The sequence below is a fragment of the Chaetodon auriga genome, chromosome 21 (genome assembly GCF_051107435.1).
Source record: "Chaetodon auriga isolate fChaAug3 chromosome 21, fChaAug3.hap1, whole genome shotgun sequence".
Taxonomy (NCBI): domain Eukaryota; kingdom Metazoa; phylum Chordata; class Actinopteri; order Chaetodontiformes; family Chaetodontidae; genus Chaetodon; species Chaetodon auriga.
Window position 1 is genome coordinate 13,818,873 of NC_135094.1, and position 19,866 is coordinate 13,838,738.

The 19,866-nt window shown below is 43.3% G+C and overlaps 2 protein-coding genes across 3 annotated transcripts in view; one reads left to right on the forward strand and one right to left on the reverse strand.

The window, feature by feature from the left end:
• Positions 1-4,094: 4,094 nt before the first annotated feature.
• txndc5 (thioredoxin domain containing 5) lies at positions 4,095-12,394 on the forward strand. 2 transcript variants are annotated; one of them, XM_076761458.1, is made up of 10 exons: positions 4,095-4,453; positions 5,686-5,838; positions 6,366-6,471; positions 6,576-6,672; positions 7,493-7,608; positions 8,492-8,578; positions 8,685-8,843; positions 9,277-9,359; positions 9,637-9,766; positions 10,295-12,394. In XM_076761458.1, the coding sequence occupies exons 1-10, from the start codon at positions 4,269-4,271 to the stop codon at positions 10,415-10,417; spliced, it is 1,239 nt and encodes a 412-aa protein (XP_076617573.1). In that variant the 5' UTR covers positions 4,095-4,268; the 3' UTR covers positions 10,418-12,394. The 2 variants fall into 2 exon arrangements, with proteins under 2 accessions (XP_076617573.1, XP_076617572.1); XM_076761457.1 differs by having other exon boundaries at positions 4,184-4,453; positions 8,685-8,837.
• The window catches only part of bmp6 (bone morphogenetic protein 6), a 41,972-nt gene continuing 34,486 nt past the window's right edge, over positions 12,381-19,866 (reverse strand). The window contains exons 5-7 of the mRNA XM_076761456.1: positions 15,307-15,383; positions 14,267-14,377; positions 12,381-14,037 (exon numbers count right to left, since the gene is read on the reverse strand). Of these exons, the coding sequence (XP_076617571.1) occupies positions 13,888-14,037; positions 14,267-14,377; positions 15,307-15,383 (338 nt within the window). The 3' untranslated portion in view covers positions 12,381-13,887. The remainder of the gene's footprint in view (positions 14,038-14,266; positions 14,378-15,306; positions 15,384-19,866) is intronic.

Consider the following 19,866-nt stretch of genomic DNA (forward strand, 5'->3'; position numbering starts at 1 on the left):
AGAAAATAAACAGAATGTTCTCAGGTCCCCGGGGTCCATTAATCTTTCTTTTTCCTATTACAGCATGCTGTAGCTGACCTGGCAAGGTGCCTGGCCATCAACAATGGGTAACCAGTAGACACCCACAACTATGCAGCCTCCACTTCACCAGGCAAAATGTAAAATGTGTCAGCAGCAATTTGGTCATATTTACCACAGCTATATGACATGTTGAGATTAAATAGTGATGTGTGGTTATTGGCTTGCCATGGTAACAATAGAGCCCCTTTGGGAGAGTTGGGCCTGTGTGTAGATGTTATTTATAGTGCGCAAAAGTCAAGGAAAATAATCTCATATATCATTTTTCACCTCCAATTAACTATGAAGGCATTTCTGTTTCACTGAGTGAGCAACGGCAGGAATGTGAGAGCATAGCGAGGACTATGGGGCACGAGTGGATGTCGAGGCCATTTTTTGAAATAATAGCTCAAATAAACTTTAGTGGGTGGGAGTTCCTGGACTGCCGACACCTTCATGTCAGCACGATGGGTTAAATCAGAGCAGGAATATGATCACAGCAGCCATAACAGTTAAGACAAAAAAAACCTTTGATGTCAAATGGAAAGAGTTCATGAAGGCAGTGCTCTGTGTGCTCTTTCACTTAGTGGCACATACACGTGTTAAACCTCTTTAAAGGAATAGAAATTTTAGGAAGTCCGCCTAATGGTGCTGTGAGAATATCAATCTGTCAGGCTAAAATTCACAGCAATGGTCTGACATTTTCTGAAATATTCTTTGAGAATTAAATGACATGATTGATACCACCATCGTGTTTGTCTGTTAAAAATAAGACTGCAGCCAGAAACCCATTAGCTTTCCTTAGCAGAACAGAGGGAAACTGAACATCTTAAATTGTACAAAATTGTACGAAAACTGAAGTGTACCAATGGAAATTTGCTGTTTTGCTGCACTGTCTTTTTCTTGGAATAGTTCTGACTCCTTTAAAATGGCAAATTGTCATTTCTAAACATGGTTTTTTGTACAGATTGAACAAACAAGATAAAACTGTTGATTAATAAGCTTTAGACATGCTTTATACGGATTTTGCTACCTTTTGACAGGTTAGCTGTTTTCCCCTCATGTCCCCAAGTTAAGTGAGAGTAACCAGTTGCTGGCTAGCTTTGTATTTAGGATACACATTATGTGACATAAGACATAAATATGAGGCAGCCGTTTATCTTATCTTAGTGTAAAGACTTGAAATGTGGAAGCAGCTCAGACTCGGTCTGTGAAGTCTATCCACCAGCACCCTCTAAAGCTACGTAATTAACAGCTGAGCTTGGTAAGAAAGGATTTTTGCCATTAATAGCCACTGTTATTGGGGAAGTCGGAAAGGATTAAGATGGTGCTGGATGCTCCCAGGAGATTCTTGAAAGTAATGGACATATTTGGAAAAGATAAAGATGTTACACTGAGGGAAGGATTTGCACCAACTCTGGCTGGCTTTTACAGAATGGACAGTGTTATGAATGGGATCACTTTCAGTGGACACTTTAATTTTCACTGTGAAGCTGCTACAGTCTAACAGGTGGCGGTAAGACACATCATATGGGTGCAATAATAAACCTCTGCCATAACACTCAACAGAAGAAGATCTATAGAGGGAGGCAATGCACATTTACTGTGTCTAGTCTGCTGCAGATTCACCATAAGAGCAACATTTAAGTTGACTTGCTGCTGGCTGTATTCAGCTTATACACATGAGAGTGCTATACATCTTATTATCTAACTTTTAGAAAGAAAATGAGAATGCAAACTATTCATTAACCCTTTGGCTATCATGAGTAAATGGGTCTTTCTCATGCCCACACACATCAAAATGCTGTATTTCTGAGGTGGACCTATATAGCATACCTGCTATGATGGGGCCACAAAAATCAGTTTGGCACCCATTGCACAATTCAAATAGCGTTCAGGCATCTGCAAAGTGCTGACCCTTTAGCTTTGTCTGTTGTTTTTTTTCCGAGTTCGTTCTCTGCCAGCGAGGTCACGGCCAAAGGGTGAAGACATTTCAAGTTCTTCAAAGAGAAAACACATGTGAGTTTTTACGCCCGAAGGTTAAAGATCGCGTCTTGTAAGGCTTGAGGTCAATGTAGCATCATCCATCTCTGTGAGGGAGTCTCTACAAGTATATTGCTTCTCCATTGAATGTCTGTACTCCCTGTGGACAGATTGTGCGTGTGCGTGCCTGCATGTGTGTTTAACAGTGGAATTTCAATGGTTGTCTAGGGAACAGAAGGACAGTCTCCTGACAGAAGTTGCCTCCAAAGTACTGACACACAGACAGGACTTCATAAACACCTTAGTCTGGAACATATATATCTAACTTCAGACGCTGACTGTGTATGGTAGGATCATTTTCACCCGCTTTAAGCATATAGACACTCAAAAAGGCCTGGTTTTATGAAAGAGCTGCAACAATCTGGAATAGTGTTATATACAGTAGTGCCGCTCTGGGCGCCACCTCTGTCTGTTTCCATGCTGTAACCTCTTCCTCTCCTCTTCCCACTCTTCCTGTTGTCCAGATGAAAGGAAAAAGGGGGATGATTAAAGAGAAATACTGTGCATATGAAGGCTGTCTCCATTTGGTTTCATGAAATCACAACTCTATTAAAAGTGAAGAGGAGAGGGGAGGAGACGACTCGCCAAAGAGCTGTCAATCCATGAGGCCAGCAGGTACTTGCTACTCTGGGAACAGACACACAAACACACTCCGTCGTGGGAATTGATGCATGATTTATGTACACTGTCTCCATTACGCTAGACTACAGCCCCCACGAGAGAGGCACTATTTATCCAATGTAATAAATTGGATTAATTATATTTGCCTAAAATGTTCTCACTCCCAGGCATCGTTTCCATTATTGAGGGGGCAAGTCTGACTCATATCTGACCATCGGTGTAGAAATCCAACATCTGTCATCTAAAACATTATTTTTACAGTTTGAGCAACATGCTAACTTTGCATTCTCTTAATCCTCAGTCTATTTTCATAATATATCATCTTTTCATGGGTGTCTTAATAGATTTATACCATTAGATATTCTAAGAAGGGCCAATTTGTTCTAGAAAGAAAGCCTTTAGGTGTGAAGGAAACTTCGACTGCCTGCCAAAGTGGCGCGGTCAACCAGAACTTACCAGACCATTTATATTCAACCAGTTTGGCTTTTCCTCACTCTAACAGAGGTGACCGAACTCTCCTGAATGTCTCTTAAGTTATATCCCAGTGACATTTTTGTCACTGAGCTTCCTGGTATGACTTCATTGGATTTCCTAAAGGTTTAAAATCATATTTCACGTTTGAAATTGTGCAAACCTTGTATTCATCATCTTAAATATGGTGCTAAATCCCCCTGTCTATAAAGGGTTACATTCACCTGTAATTTAAAAGGGGATGTAAGGATGTGGCATAGCTATAATTTTGTTTTAACTGCAAAATGGAAATAAATTAGATTCTACTGACATTACAACAAATTAAAAGTTAGGTATTCTACTGCTTTTTGGATGTTGGTACAGTCTGTCTTTCTATGTAGTCCATAGCAATCTGACTAAATGTCTATATTCCGTGGTTGGCATTAATAAAGCAGATTTACCTAACGTTTAAATAATTGGAAACTATCAGCTACTTCTGTAGACCTATGTCATCCCAATCTCCAGCATGCAGCAGCCAAGGATGCTGATTTACTGATGCTGAAGGCTTTAGTGATGAACATTATAGTATTGGTATGTTTTCTGCAGTGAAATCTTTGACCACTTAACTTTCCCAGAGGAGTGTGACACTGACTGGGCCACAGATAATCAACACAACACCAAAATCAACATCATTGTCAATGAAGACCCTTGAATAAATATTTTAGTAGTTTTCTATCATGCAGCTGTAAAAACTACGGGTCCATTGCACACACTATACACCATCCTCTTAAAGTAAGACAAGTTTTTATGTATGATGCGCCCTCCGGTAAAATCGATCTAACCAAACAGGCTTCCATACTTCGGAATGTCACTTGCTTGAACCTGTCAGGCTGGATAGAGTCGCAAAGCGCTCGCGGGCTGCCACAGATCTACAGAACATCCTGTTAGCGCGCACAGCTGCGCCAACAGGAATCCCCATATGCATGTGTCCCATCCACAGCTCACATTCCCTGCTGAAGCTGCTGAAGGGGCGTGCACGTTCAGAGTCTTTTCACACCATCAGGGAGACTATTCAGCCACCGAGAGAGTGATTCACCATGGCCTCAGCACTGAATTGCACACCTTTCATGTTGTGTTTTATTTATTTTTCGTTACTGTTTGCTGTTGTGTTTTGCGACGCCGATGCAGAAGAAGATGAGCATGCCAAGCATTCGTACACGGTGGAGATGTTCAATGAGGCGGTGCCCACTGCACCCCACTTTGTAATGTTTTACGCCCCATGGTAAGTGGACTGTTTTCACAGACGACGCTGAATAAATTGATTGGCACTAACATCTGTGTGTCTTATCACCTCTGTGTACACCAAAAGTAGACAAAACATGGCTGTTAGAGAGGAATTTGAGCTAACCGGCAAGTTAGCAAACAAGCTAGCTAGCATGCAAGCTAGTTGGCTACCTAGCCCCCTCCTTTTGGTGAACCGGTGTGGTTAGCTTAGCGGCTAACTAGCATAGCCAAACAGTTAGCTGAGTGCAGTTTAGTGGAACACTTTTCACAAGGGCCTCGGTGCTTACAATGCTAGTAGTTCGATAGCGGTCGAAATTCATTTGAAAACTTTGAAGTGGACGTTGAACGGGTACTTCGAACAATTAAACACAGCGTTAAACGCTATTTCAGAGCTGGTGCAGATATACTAAAGCACAGTTCAAAGTTGTACTTTAGTTTGTGGGGCTGCGCTTACGTGGCACGCACTGATTGACTGGTGTTATGTCAGCGGTTACAAAATTGGGGTCCGCGGACCTCCGGAGGTCTTTGAGAAGGTTACAAGAATTTGCAACATCAGAAGTAATTTAATTCGAAGTAATTAACTTCTGAGTTTCATGCATGCTTTTCTGTCCCCAACATTTGGCCTTAATATCCTATTACTGCAGTAAAGCAGCATTACCAGTTGGTTTCAACTCAAATTTCAGACTGTCATTCAGACTTCACTTTGCTTTTCCATTGGCATGGATTCACATTATTCGCAGGGCTGATCATTTTCATTGTCAGTCAATCTGTCGATTATTTCCTTGATTAATCGATTAGTTGTTTGGTCTGTAAAATGCTGAAAATGTCTTGTTTTGTCCACAACCCAAATATCTTCAGTTTACTGTTAAAGAGGAATTAAGAAACCATAAAATATCCACATATAAAAAGCTGTAATCAGAGTATTTTTTCTTTAAAAATTACTTAAAAACCAATGAAGTGATTAACAAAATAGTTCCCAATTAATTCATCGTTGATGACAAGTCGATAAATTGTTGCAGCTCTAATTTTTTGCCTGTCTTCTGTTGAGGACAGCATGCACAACAGTGAGGTGAAGCTTCACATGGCTGTCTGTACCAGAAATAACCAAGAGCCTTTTCATTATTCTTGTTGATCATTCAGAGGAGAGTGGAGATATCAAATGCTTCAGTAGTAGAATCAAGAATTGCTTATGTTGTGCATTGATAGTATTTGTACCACTGTTGTCTCCAGGTGCGGCCATTGTCAGAGGTTACAGCCTACATGGAATCAGCTGGCAGACAAATACAACAGCATGGACGAGCCCCCAGTGTATGTGGTGAAAGTAGATTGCGTCAAGGACACCAAGTTCTGCTCCAGTGTCCATGGGGTTAGGGGCTACCCCACGTAAGTTGCTGTCACACTAATCCTTCAATTCAGTTCATTTTATGTAGATGGTATGCATGAGATCAGCAGAGATATTTCAGATTTTCAACAAAAAAATCATCAACTGAAACAAATTGGTTGAAAAAATATTGCACTGGCTGCATGCAGGATAAAAACAATTCTTACAACAGAGAAGTAAACATTCTCTTTCATTACTGATTGACAGAGAAGTGACACATTGACCTGTATTTAGTTGAATATTCTGCCCTTATCTTAATGACATCCCCCCAGATGTTGCTGACTGCATACGGTACCTGCAAACACAGCAGTCACTGGATAACCATTGACAGAAGATTTATAGCAATGACATAGTAAATTACGGGGTCCTGGTGCTTGTAATGATGATTGAATTGGCTAGTTAGAAAACTGTGTGCTCATGCGTGGGTCATTGGGTTTTAGTGCATGGTCTTGTGTAAGCTTGAATCATCCATCTGTCATGCAACAACTCACTCAATTAAAAAAAAAAAAATGTGTTCCTGTACATCTAGGTTGAAGTTGTTTAAGCCAGAACAGGAGGCAATTAAGTACCAGGGGCCCAGAGATCTTCAGTCTCTGGAGACCTGGATGCTGAAGACGCTCCAGGAGGAGCCTTCAGTGAGTTGCGCTCACTCAGTCAACACCTCACATTTATAAACTGGTGACCCTTACAGTGCAACAACAGTGGTGTTCATTGGTGCCTGTTCTTGTGTGTCCTAAAGGAACCAGAGGCTGAACTGGAGCCTCCTAAAGCTCCAGAGCCCAAACAGGGCATGTATGAGCTCACTGCCCTCAACTTTAAGGCCCACATAGCTAAAGGTAAAGAGCGACCAGAACATTTCTAATGCTTCATCAAAGTGTTGTTGTACCACATCGGCAAATGAATGGTTAACTTCATCTTGTGTATTTATGCAGCTGCATCCTGCCCGCAGCAGATAAATTGTCTGTTTTACTTTCAGTTGTACTTTCAGTTTTCGACCACACTCTGTTTCTAGATCCCTCATTAGAGAATGGAAACACCTCATTGCCTTGATTGACACGACTGACATTTCAGCACGAGTGGTGGAGCTATAATCCACAACGTCAGTCAACCAACACAACACTTGTCTCCCCTCACCTCACGTTTCTGGATTTTTCGACAACGACTGCAAAAATAAACAGCGCTCACGATAATTGTCTCGCTGAAGTTGTGGCTCTTATGCCGCGCTGAAGTTGAAATGTTTTGGTTTTGAAGAAAAATAAACGATTTCTTGTTTGGAGACCAAAAAAAAGGCAGGATATGACATACTAGGCATTTTTAAAACGGTGTTTATAGGTCCCACCTTCACATCCTGGCAACAGAGCCGCAATAAACGTTGTGTAATTGGTTGCGTGTAACCTCTGTGTGAGAGGTGTATATTTTCATTTACGGCAGGCTGTGTTGAGTTTGTAGCGCAGTCAACTTTTTACGTTGCCATCAAATCATAAATCTGAACACATAAACTTGCTCAGCCTCCATTTAGCACAGAAAGTCCACATAGAAATTGGTATTTACTTACTATATGTATTATCTTCCTTTTTCTTTTTCATGTGTGTGTCATGTTCTTGGTTGTTGTCTGCATCTTCCTTTTCTAATTTGCCTTTTCTCCTTTTGCTTCAGGTGCCCATTTTGTGAAGTTCTTCGCTCCATGGTGCGGTCACTGCAAAGCCATGGCCCCGACCTGGGAGCAGCTGGCCACCACCTTTGAGCACTCTGATGACGTCAAGATAGGAAAGGTGGGTCCCTCAGATTGCCTACAGGTTCACAGTTCACCGTACAAATTCTCATAAATAATTAATCACGTATTAAAATCATAAAGTGCCACATACTGTGACATGGGTGAAAACACGGCAACATCAAAGGCGTACTGCAGTGCTCCATCTGCTCTCCTCATTGCAAGTCACTTTACATGACCAGTGTGCAGGTCAAAAATATTGTAAAAAAGCAGCCCTGCCGTGGCTGTTCTCATCTGCGCAGCTGCACTGGATGCACTGCATGATGGACAGGAGTCACGCAACAGAGTTTCCATTTTATGGTAATTGCCAGTTATTACAGGGAAAGTCCAACATATTTAAATCTCTCTGGTCATAATGTCCAGTGAAAGTAATTGTCGAGTTAGATGTGAACGTGTTCTGGCGCCACATGCAGTTTCCTCTGCTGCTTCTCATCTTCTTTCTCGCTCCTCTCCTGATATTTTCCCATCCGACCTGGTGAATCAAAGGTTGGCGTCAACCAAACCAAAGTTGGAGGTGATTGTTGAAACAGTGACAGACAAACCAAAAAGGTTTCAGTGAGTTTTATTCTTGTTTTGGTGAATGAAGTGTGTTTTACGATGATAAAATTACTGTTTCTGTAAATGGAGTCTGGTGGCTTTGGTGAGAGCCGTATAGCAGCTGTTTCTGGTTCAACAAAAAGGATCTTACGCTTTAACAAAGAGTCCATCTCTGTAGGGATCCTTTCCATGATGTTGTCAGACACTTATTATAACAATCTGAGCCTGTCGGTGGTAAACACAAACACTTTTAGTGAACGAACACTGACAAAGTCAGCGCCGGGTCAGTGTTTGCTACGGCATTTCACTGTAGTTTAATAACGCATGTCCATGTATTTCTGACCCAGGTGGACTGCACACAGCACTATGAGGTGTGCTCTGAGAACGGCGTTCGAGGATATCCCACTCTGCTCTTCTTCTACAACGGACAGAAGGTACAGAAAAAGTTCTGGACTGCTTCAGCCTGCCTGCATCTGACCTGCTGCCACTGTGGCTGTCACGTTGTATTCAATGCATTCATTTGTGTGTATCTTTTTGTAGACAGACCAGTACAAAGGAAAAAGAGACCTGGACTCTTTCAAAGACTTTGTGGACAACCAGCTGAAGGCTGCCGCCGCTGAGGAGAAAGAAGAAGAGCCAATCGAGGAACAAAAGGCAAACGAGATCCCCACTGAGGAGCCCGCCAAAGAGGAGGTAAAGGTGGGTGTGAACAAGAAGAAGACAGCATTCAGAAACGGTCTCAACATTTGAACAGTTGCTCCAGTGTGTAGAAATGATTCTGCCATGACTTGAAAGACTTAATGGTGCAGTAAAACCGCTGATGGTTCACTAGGGTGGACCAAACATATGGCAGCCATCTTTACCTGCATATAAGTAAAGCTCTCTGAGCTTAGCACCCACTCAACGATATGCCTCTCAACCAGCAATTATGGTTAGGCTGGCCATTTCCTGCTTTTACATGTCACATTTTTGTGTCACAACTAAATGTCTTTTAATGAGACAATGTGGTCATGAATGTGGACCAGATAGTTGGCATGACGTCCAGACTCTCAGCTGCTCAGTATTTCGGTTGGTCAGATAAAAATTATCACAATTCAGCACAGTTAAATATCAGTTTGTTTCCTGTCTGCAGTCCAACGTGTTGACACTGACCGAGAGCAACTTCGACGAGACTGTGGCCAAAGGCTTCACCTTCATCAAGTTCTACGCTCCATGGTAAGATTGGCGTTTTTGGAACATCTTGCATATCAAGTAACCTCTGCTTGAATGTAACTTTATGTATGACGTCACTGCATTAGTTGAGTCTTTTGTAAAAGTACAAGCAATATAATATATAAAACCACTAATTCATAAGGTGACTCAAATCACTTTTGTCCAGTTCTTTAAGCACCTGCACAAGACACTCACAAACACTTGTTTTCAATTGTATAAATGGATGCTAACATTAGTTCTCAGTCACTGTGAGTGATGTCATTCCTGTTCTCTGCTGTAGGTGTGGCCACTGCAAGAACCTCGCTCCAACATGGGAGGATCTCTCCAAGAAGGAGTTTGCCGGCCTCACTGACGTCAAGATAGCCAAAGTGGACTGCACTGTGGAGCGCACGCTCTGCAACAAGTACTCTGTGAGTATCTGGTTATCATCCACAAGTTACACCATCGACACTGAACATGGAGCTCTGCGTCTCTCTGTCTCACATACACTTTATGGTTTTAAGATTAAGTGTGTTGTACAGGATGTAATGAAACAAAGATGGTGGTTTTTATCACTGAACCATAAAACAATATGACTGCCATGTAATCAAATTAGATGCTCCAGACTGTAATCCTGAAGGAGATTTAACACATGGGTGAAGGACTGTAGAGACACACACACACACACACACACACACACACACACACACACACACAGCTTGCTGAGTCAGAGTTCAAGATCCACAGTTCAGTCGTCTTTCTGAACAGTGATGAATCACTATGATGTGCGTTCTGTTTGTATATTTAAGATACCTCCTCATTTGAGTCTTCACATCTCAAAATCTAGCTGGTTTTCTCTCTGTCACTGGAATTTTGGTTTGAACAAAGTTACTTCTGCAAAGAGGGTAATGATCCTGTCTGTAAACCCCTGATGTTTTTGTCGTTCTCTTGTCATTCAGGTCCGAGGCTACCCCACCTTGATCATCTTCAGGGCGGGGGTGCAGGGTGATGAGCATCATGGCGGGCGGGACCTGGAGAGCCTGCACAGCTTCGTGATGAGGCAGGCGAGAGACGAGCTGTAGAACCAGTCAAGCGTGCGCTCAACTCTCCACCACTCTGCTCGCCCACACTGCATACCTGGCCAGTAGGACCCCACTCTCTCTCCTACAGTAGCCAAACCTCTCTCTATCTATCTCTCTCTCTCTCCACTCGGGTTCTCTTCAGAAAGGAGTCGGCCAACGACAGACCGACGTAGTCCGTTCTCTCTCTCTCTCTCTCTCTCTCTCTCCAGTGTTCAAGGACAGAATGATTCAGTCGAGTGTTTTGGATGTGAATGTATTTCTCATTGCTGTCACCCAAACTTAAATCCTACCTTAAACTATCATTGGCTGGGTGTAAAATGAAGTAATATGTTTGACAGCCACTTTGCAAGCACTGCTCAGTCAATCAGAAACAGAATTCCTTGCACAAATTCAAGCTGACGTTTATTAAAAGGGTAGCACTGAAGGTTTCTGCCTGTTGGAAAAATAGTTTCTATTCACTTGTTTCTGATGAACTTCTGTAACCATTTTTTTTAAGTGCTAAATTTTATACATGGGATCTGTTGTTAAATCATAAGCCATTAATATTGCGGTACTGTCATTCAGAAGTTTGCCCAAAATGCCCAAATGTGAAGTGGAGTGTTAAGTTGAGGGTACTTTCTATCCATGCCATTGACGGCCTATCTGACTTAACTCTCAGGGAAACGCCCACGCAGGCTAGAAGAAGTTGTGATGGAGGCATCGCTGTGAGCACAGGGGTCTGATAATGGCACATGGGATGTGGTTATTTCCTGTTAATAATGATGTACATATGAACATTTTCTGACTCCTTCGCTCTCGGTCAGCCGTCCCTCTCCACTCCTCCTGGCTTTCAGGGTCTGGACCATGTTGCATCACCATCACTGAACATATTCAGAGTCACTACTGCTTCAGTTTCATTGTTTCCTGTTTGTTCAGAACCACCCATCAGATGCAGCACATTCGCTACGGCTGAGTGTGAAAGTTTTCTATAAAAGTCTCTTTATCCTCAAACATAGTACGAACAGTGTGAATGTAGCGTTTGTGCTATATCTCTCAGGCCTGGATCAGGCTCAGAGGATGTGGGAACCTTAAAGTGGAGGAGGAGAGGACACGGAGGCAGTGTTGAGGGTGAAACATTAGTTTCGGATCTCATTAATGAGAAGTTGAGCTCTGCTCTCTGGAGCTGTTCTCCTGGTCGTCTTTTGGAGGAAAGATTAGGTTTTATCAAAGCTTTTCTACGCTTCCCTGTGTGGTTGGACATGTTAGTCATAATACTTGTGAGGTTGGAACTGAGTTGAGTATTCACTGCAGCTCAGGGTCATGTGGGCTCGCTTGCATCTTATCACCTCTCTCACTATGATTGTGATCTGTTCTTACTTCAGTGATGGAAGCAGCTACATCCAAGGTCTGTGTCACTTTCCTGGTCCCAAATGCTGTGAAGTGAACATCTTTAGGCACCAAAAACAATGGACCGAATAGATGTAGTTGTTTCATGGGTAGAGAAAGAGGAAGTCTCATTCACTTTTTTCATTTCCAACTTTGATGATAACCACTGGTGAGATGTCTTTTTTTAGTCTGCTGTATACTGTATCACAAAAACCATCAAACTCACAAATCCACCAGTCAAAGGCCAAGAAAATGTCATCCGTCACAGACCCGGTTCTCACGGCATTTGCAGTTTTGTCAGAAAAAGTTGGTCTTTTCTGTTACTTCACTCACCTGCAAATGCTCTTTGAGCCAGGATGTGTGAAAAGTTTGTGCTGCATGATGCAGGGCACCGTTTGTCAACCCAGGTACACAAGCAGTCACAGACACAGCAGTTTTTTTCTCAGTAAAAGTTTTTATGGATAGCACATGGTCTAAGGAACTCCAGTGACAGAAGTATTTTTTTCCTTGTGAGTCACGGGCTGTGACTACCCGTGGATTTTGTACAAAAAAAGAGTGAATAATGGCAAGTTGTAACATGAGATTTCATAATAAAATTTTTTTCAAAAATAAGTTTGTATTTGCATTTTGTTTTTTGCATCTGTCTCTGTTAATAAGGTATGTGATTTCATTTTTTAATAAAAGGTGCAATAAATAAGCGGAGAATGTACAAGTATTTACAAAAAAAACAGTCGAAACATGATCACAAATGTAAACAGCAGCTTACCAGAGGTATATTTTGTAATTTATGATTGGTTAGGCACGTAAGGTATTTTGATTCTTGTTGGTATTAGTTTTTCATTAAAATATATCTTCTCTAACAAAAAAAAAAAAATACTCCACGTCATTCAAAGCTCACAGTAACATGTTCAATCGGTAAGACGTTTGCCACTGGACACATATCTGAACGCAAATTTCACCCTCAGGGTTGAAAAAGCAAAGGGCTAATTTCAGAGCGCTGGCACAGAAACCGTTCTGCCGGCTGTTTTTGACTCATTAAATGTTTTTCCACAATCTCTTGATGGGTTGTCAGGGTGGAAGCGTTTGTTAACTTTGTGAGTGCAGCAACATGGAAACAGCCATTTGCGGTATGTCGGAGGGATAAGGCTGTATTCTTCGGTTCTTTGGAGAAAAACATCAGTTTAGCCACAACATGCATCATGTTGAACCAGCCTGGTGAATCGCAGCTCAGCGTGAGCCTGGCAAATATTGACATGGAGGGGATATTTGGAGCAGCGTGCTACTAAAATAGCCTGCGGTCACTTTGGTTCAGTCCATATTATATTTTAGGAGGGCAAATATGGCTTGAGAAGAAAATACATTAGGAAAGAGGAAGGAAATATGAATCTACTGACTCCAATGTATCATTTAGTAGTAGACTGAGTTAACATTTGCACTGAAAAGGAAACTAGGTTTGTATTTTCCCATCTCACTCAGACCATTTATACACATTTCCTGTCATTTGACCAGGTGTCATCACTGACTCCCGCTGGTTTTCCGGGCTGAGTCAGCTCCCCGGGGTCGCGCACGGTTGGGAAGTTGCTCATCGGTAAATGTTCGAGCCTCTTCTGAGAACTGACCCGCCGCGTGTTTCTGTCGCAGAGGAGACGGGAGGGAAAGCAGCGCTCGGACTGGTCCCGCGACAGTTCAGTTTTGCCCTCGGCCTCTCAGTGAGGGAGAGGGTGCAGTAGCCTCTTAGGCGTTCATACACACACATAATATACAAACAAACACACACACACAGTCATTCACTCGGTTGCAGACCCATGAAGTGACGACTCCACAGCTAATAGAGAAGACAACTCTGTGGCTCAACACTGGAGGAGGGTGAAGTTGCCTGTAGACGACACCCATATGGCGCCATTTCTGCAATGGTCCCCTTTGAGTTTGATGAAGACGAATGTTCTTGTTAGACGGTTGTTTTGAATGGTCATGATCTTTCAGGGTGCACTTTCCTTGCAGGCTGAGGATCTGGGCAGGAAGCTGGTGTCTAATTGGCGTCACTGGCACACTTTCAGCCCTTTGCCAACCTTTCAATGGAGCATCATCAGCCCGCGACGACGGCGTCAGTGGCAGCCGCAGGCCCGCACCACCATGTTCTTGTACTTCTTCAGTATGACGTTGGAGTTGTCGTCGAAGTAGAGCACGGAGATGGCGTGGAGCTTGGTGGGGGCGCAGCACGGCTTCGGTACGTTTTCGGGGTTCATCAGGTGCACCTGGAATAATTAGGCATAATCTAAATCAACAGATTGATAAAAACCATCCAAGGAAAACCTACAATCAAGTCTCTGAACTGTCCTGAAGTCATTTCAAATCCCTCAGAGGAACTGTATGAGCACTATCATCAAAACCTGGCAGGGAGGAGTGACTTCAACTTAAAATACTTTCTCCTCCACCGTGTTAAGAATATACTGAGCATGGCGAGCTCCCGCAGCTTGGTCTTACCAGTGTCTGTACAATGGCGTGGTTGGTGGCGTTCATGTGGGCATTAAGGGGGAAGGAACACTCTCCGTCACAGTAGTTGGCCGCGTAGCCTTCAGGAGCAATGATCCAGTCCTTAGAGAAACACATGGCAGTAAACGTGAGCAGCACAGTCAGAGCAGAGAGGGAGACAGTCAATGCAGCATCTCAATATATCCATAACTAGTCGATCAGAAAGGTAAGACTGGATGTCTTTGTTCTGAAGCAGCAGAGAGGTCGTATCTGGTTTCAGCCCACTTGACTCCTGTTGGTAAACTCACCGTTAACCTCGTCTCCGAGGACAAATCCCTGCTCAAGCACTCCTGCCTGCAGAATCGCTCAGGGAAGCAATACTTCTCTCCTCCTTCCTTCCTTCCTCTCTCGTTGGACTGTTTCGCTCTGACAAATTCTCAGCATGTTTTACCTCTTTCGGACTTGTTTTGGTGTTTTTATCTAGTGTTGCCTTCCTGTCTGTGTTAATCGTCTCACTGTCTCTCTTCTCACTTCTCTGTCTGTCCCTCTCCTTATGTCCTGCTCCCTTTCCCCTGTGTGTTTGTGCGTGGGTGTGTATTACTCGCATTGTGGGGACTCGCCTTCTTTATGGGGACAAAATGCAAGTCCCCTTAATGCAAATCAGGGTGAAGACTTGACTTAAGGTTCGGGTAAGGGTTAGGCAAGTAGTGGTTATGGTTATTATTCAGGTAAGTCTCCAAGAAATGAATGCAAGTCTATGTAATGTCCCCAAAAGCGATGGAAACACAACACTGTGTGTGAGAGAGACGGAGAGAGTGCTGGCAGTCTCCCTCTAGATGTCAGTGCTGTGTTAACAGCTCACAGCTTGTTTGGAAGGGATGTATGTAGCTTTGCTCTTTTATATCTTCAACAGTCTGTCTCCTTATAAACACACGCATGCACGCACGCACGCATGCACTCATAGAGTCACTGTGAGGATTCAGTACTTCCTTACCCGTTCACCACATGTGTATCAGGACTTGTTTTGCATTGCGTAAGAAAATGGTCACTACCTGCCAGCCCAGCTCTCTGAAGCTGACGTAGAGCTCGTGTCTTCTGCATGCCGTCTTCTGATCGCTGCTGTTGTAATCTGAAACAGACAAACAAGACGGTCATGGTAGCACACAGTCAGCAAAAACCCTTCCCTGGGTAAATGATTTTGTTAAAATGTCCCAATTAAACCCCCTGAAAGTGACGCATTGCACTCAGAATCTGCGAGCAGAAGAATAACACAATCGGCCTCGTGTCACGCACTGGGTGGAGACGTGAGGGTGTAGACCAGAGCGCTGTACGTGCTTCACATTCATCTGCTGTCTAATGCATCTGAACACACGCCTGCTTGGATCCTTCAGTGTTCAAATACTGTTTGGCGTGAATGCTTAAGTGTTTTACGGACTCTCCTGCCCTCCAGGTTGCACTTAATTATCTCTGCTCCACTCTGCAGAAGGGGGGTGGCCGGCCGGCTGCAGACAGTCCCAGGTACAGGTTTGGTTTTCACAGTCGAGGAGGTCATTGCTGGCATCGGTCACCACGCTGAAGTCGAGACGGTGACACTGACTTTCCACTGACGCATGGACGGCTCCCGCGCTCTCACTTTCTCTGTCTTGCTTCGCTGACTTTATTGTTGAGACAATAAGTGGTTGCACTTGCTGGAGTCCTGTGTTGTTGTCCCTTAACTGCCACCTGAAGACAGGAGCCAAATAAGACTGGCTTCTTGGTGGCCCCACGATGCTTTGGGCAATACTTCAGCCTGAAGCCTTAAAGTGATTTAATTGTAGTTTGTTGTTGGCCTGCACAGTCTCACATTGCAAAGTTAATTATAAAACTGCTAAACTGTTTTGGCAGAAGACCTTCTTCTTCTTCTTCTTTTTTTTTTTTTAATCACTTGTCATTAAGGCTACGATGCTGGTTTCTGAGTCCGCGCTCAGCCAACGAGAGTTTGTGCTTAAGATATCTAGGCTGCAATAACTTTACACATAGAGCGACAAAAATAACATTTACAGCTTTGAGTCTATGTGCAACTGGCTCTCGCATCCAAAACTGTCATTTTTCAGGTTTGCTCACTGCGTCGTCGGCCTGTTTGGTGTTGCCACTTATCCTGTCAAGCCATGCAAACATGGTTGTTTGTGTCTCACAAGCAATGACCACAGAGGATCTGTCTGCTTACAGACATGGTCAGCACATGACTGCAGTCTGCAACATGTACAAGACATAATTACCATATGATGTATGGACAAGCATATAATAAATGTACACATTTATGTCCATGCATGCATATCACATCATCTGATTTTTTTATGTGCGTGCGTGTGTGTGTGTGTGTGTGCGTCAGAGAAAAAGAGAGCCAGTGAGTCAGACTGCAGACGGGGATTTGTCACTCAGTCACAGCCACCACCCAGCCACTCACCTCAGTCCCTCGCCAACAGCAGCCATGGTTAGTCAGCTGGAGTTGGAGGGACACACACACACACACACACACACACACGCACACACAGTATATACAAACAATTATGTAAGGGTCATTCATGTCCTTGCATCTCTACGTCAATCATTCATTACCATTCATTACATTACACAAACAAATACACACACACAGACACACACACACAAATGAGCTGATGTTTATCTGTTTAACAGCCAAATCCACTTAGCCACTCATTAAAAGGGAGAGTTGTAATTTAAATTCTCCAGCGCCGGTTGCATTAAGATTTCATCATCAAATCAAATTTCATTTTGAACAGACGCGCTGACCGCACTGCCCAGACCCGTGTGTTTTAGCTGGACTCCTCTCAAGTGTAAGAGAGAGAGACAGACAGCGGGAGGGAGGGAGGGAGGGAGAGTGAGCGAGCGAGCTGGATTTGTCACTTGGACTCATCTCAGCTTGAAGTAAATGAGGAGAGAAAATAGACAGAGAGGACTCAGACAGAGGGAGCAAAGAGTCAGGGCTGAGTGGAGCAAGGTGCTAACGCCGGTCCAGTTTGGGCTGCAGTTAGCTTTGCTAAAAATGTGCAGGTGCTGCACAATAATAAGGCGTTTTGTGTAAGAGCGTCCACCAGACAGCATGTAAAATAATACAAGTCTACAGGTTATACAGACTCAGAAGGATTACTAATAACTCGCTATAATGCCAAATATCACATTATCTAATTACAGAAAGGTTAATGGAAGTTACAGCCAGAGTTTCTTTTTCTTGCAGCAGAACATGAATATCATCATCTGAATGGACGGCTTAATTCTGCCAGAGACGGGAAATGAAAGGTGAGGCTGGTCACGGCAGTCGATTGCGCAGTGAGGTCAAAAGGTCATCCGTAACCATCCAATATGGTCAGGTGTTTCCCCCGTTTAGGGTTGCTTCCTTTCCAATAGGAAGGCCGGCTCACTGGGTGTCTGCTCATGTGGAAATACACTGTTTATATGCGTGTGTGTGTGTTTGCTGATGTGTACATTTTACGGATGCACGTGGACTCTGTGCATTGAGGCACGCGTCTTTAGCTCCATGTACATCTGTCCAAATGCGTGCGTGTGCTGCAGATGATACCGGGTCACATGTGCTCGTCCTGCCTCCCTGTGGACGGGCTGACCTGCCGTAGCAGAGAGCATGCGGATTTAACAGATTTACTGTATGGAGACCTTCACAAATGAGAAAACAGGCTGGTTCTAGATCAGCTGCTGCAGGATTCTGCTGATTTTTTCCTATAATTTTTACAGTAAATCCACATTGTGAGGCACATTCGCGGTTTGTGCAGTGTTTATATACAGGAAACATCCAAGGCCGGAGGAAAAGTGCCATTGAAAGAAGTAAGCTGATTGGCTGAGTGACTTGGCTGACCTGATATGAACTTGAGGTGATGTTTATAGAAAGAGGAACTGACACATTACAGTACTAAAGGATGGCAAGGCTTTCACACAGTTAATATGTGGACATTTATGAGTCTGTATTGGAATATATAATAACTTTGTTGCCAGTCAACATGTCTCATAAGTAACTAAAGTACACACTGGCCCAATCTGCACACACCCATATTACATACACACCCTCACAGAGACCCCCCTCCTCCTTCATTCAGGTCTAGTTTATGGCGCGTGACACTCAGCTTTGGGTCAAATCACAGCTCAGGGTGGAGGGTGAGTGAAGCTGCCTGCACACTAGTCAGGCTTGTGCACCAGCAGCCATTAATATACTTCACCGTGAGGCATCAGTGGTTGCAGGTGGGGTGGCAAAATCTGAACCTCATTTGATTCATTTCTTTAGACTGCACACAGCTTCTTGTTTGATTTGCATGTCGAGACAGAAAAACAGCAAAGCTCTAGTGCCTCTAAATTAACAGCGGATTCTGGATTCTTCTTCTTAAATGCAGCACATTTTCCAAGTGCAGCAACAGATGGTGTGAATGGGGCAGTGAATGGGGGGACTTGAACACATTTGGACAACATATGCATGTTGTCATGTGATCAGATGATGTAACTCCTGCAGTTGTCAAAATATTCTTAAACTCATTATATTGAGTGAAATGTGGATACCGACACACAGTATCTTGCTGTGCTGTACACTGTGCAGCACAACGTATAGTATTTAGCAACATATTCCCTTTTCCTCTTTCTCTCACTGTTACACACACACACACACACACGCCCATCTACACACAACTCATTTTCCTTGCACCTCTCGGCCTTCAAAGCCACCAGCATTTACAGTCTGTGGCGCTCTTTAAGAGGAATAAAGCTGATATTTACTGTGGGCTTTCATTGAGTGTAAAAGCACAGATTTGTGGTGCCCATAAACCACATCTCCCCTTCCTGCCTGTAAAAATTTAATGCCACACAGCTACCGCTGAGCTCCGGCTCCCATGAGGCTTCCATTCATTTCTTTTTCCTTCCCTCGACAGTGAGCAGAGGTGGGAAGGAGAACGTGAAAACAAATGACACCGCATATTATGACTAATTTGTGTACTACTACTGACTACTACACTATTTAAAAGTCAGTGCTTACTACATTTCAGTGTTTGTTTTTCTTTAGATTATTATTTTGGCATTTCTGCTGCATTTTCAACTACTGGAGAGAGACAGGAAGGGTGGGGGGGGGTTGTACATTCTACATTGTTAGATGGTAACATTAGTTTTATATTGGAGAAGTAGGTTTGCACAAAAATAAATAATTAACATAATTCAGATGGTTTTATGACACTCATTCATTGAAGAAATATCCAATCCAATATCAAGTTATGACTAGCAGGCTGTTAGCTTAGCTTAGCATAAAGACAGGAAAGAAAAGCACGAAGCATATTTCCTAAAATGTCAAACAATGCCTTGAAGCGTCAGCAGCACCTAAAGTCACACAGCTGTCAGGACCAAATTTTTGATCATTTAAGATTTGTCTTATTGACGTGCTAATGTGAATGGAGTCAGTGGCACTGAGTTACATTCCCGTATTACAGTGTTTAACTGTGTTTAACCTGGAAACGTTTCTCCATGAGTAGACAAGCACCCATTTGACCATGTGACACTGAAACTGACTTCACGCTGAAGTGAGTGAGGTGGGCAGCGGCTGCCGGTTCCCCACCCCGTCTATTCAA

What these genes read in the sequence shown, in the direction of transcription:
- txndc5 (XM_076761458.1), top strand. Translation starts at nt 4,269, where the DNA reads ATGGCCTCAGCACTGAATTGCACACCTTTCATGTTGTGTTTTATTTAT. An exon ending in CGCTCCAGGAGGAGCCTTCA is followed by an intron (nt 6,472 to 6,575) that starts GTGAGTTGCGCT and finishes TGTGTCCTAAAG; the next exon opens with GAACCAGAGGCTGAACTGGA. An exon ending in TAAGGCCCACATAGCTAAAG is followed by an intron (nt 6,673 to 7,492) that starts GTAAAGAGCGAC and finishes CTTTTGCTTCAG; the next exon opens with GTGCCCATTTTGTGAAGTTC.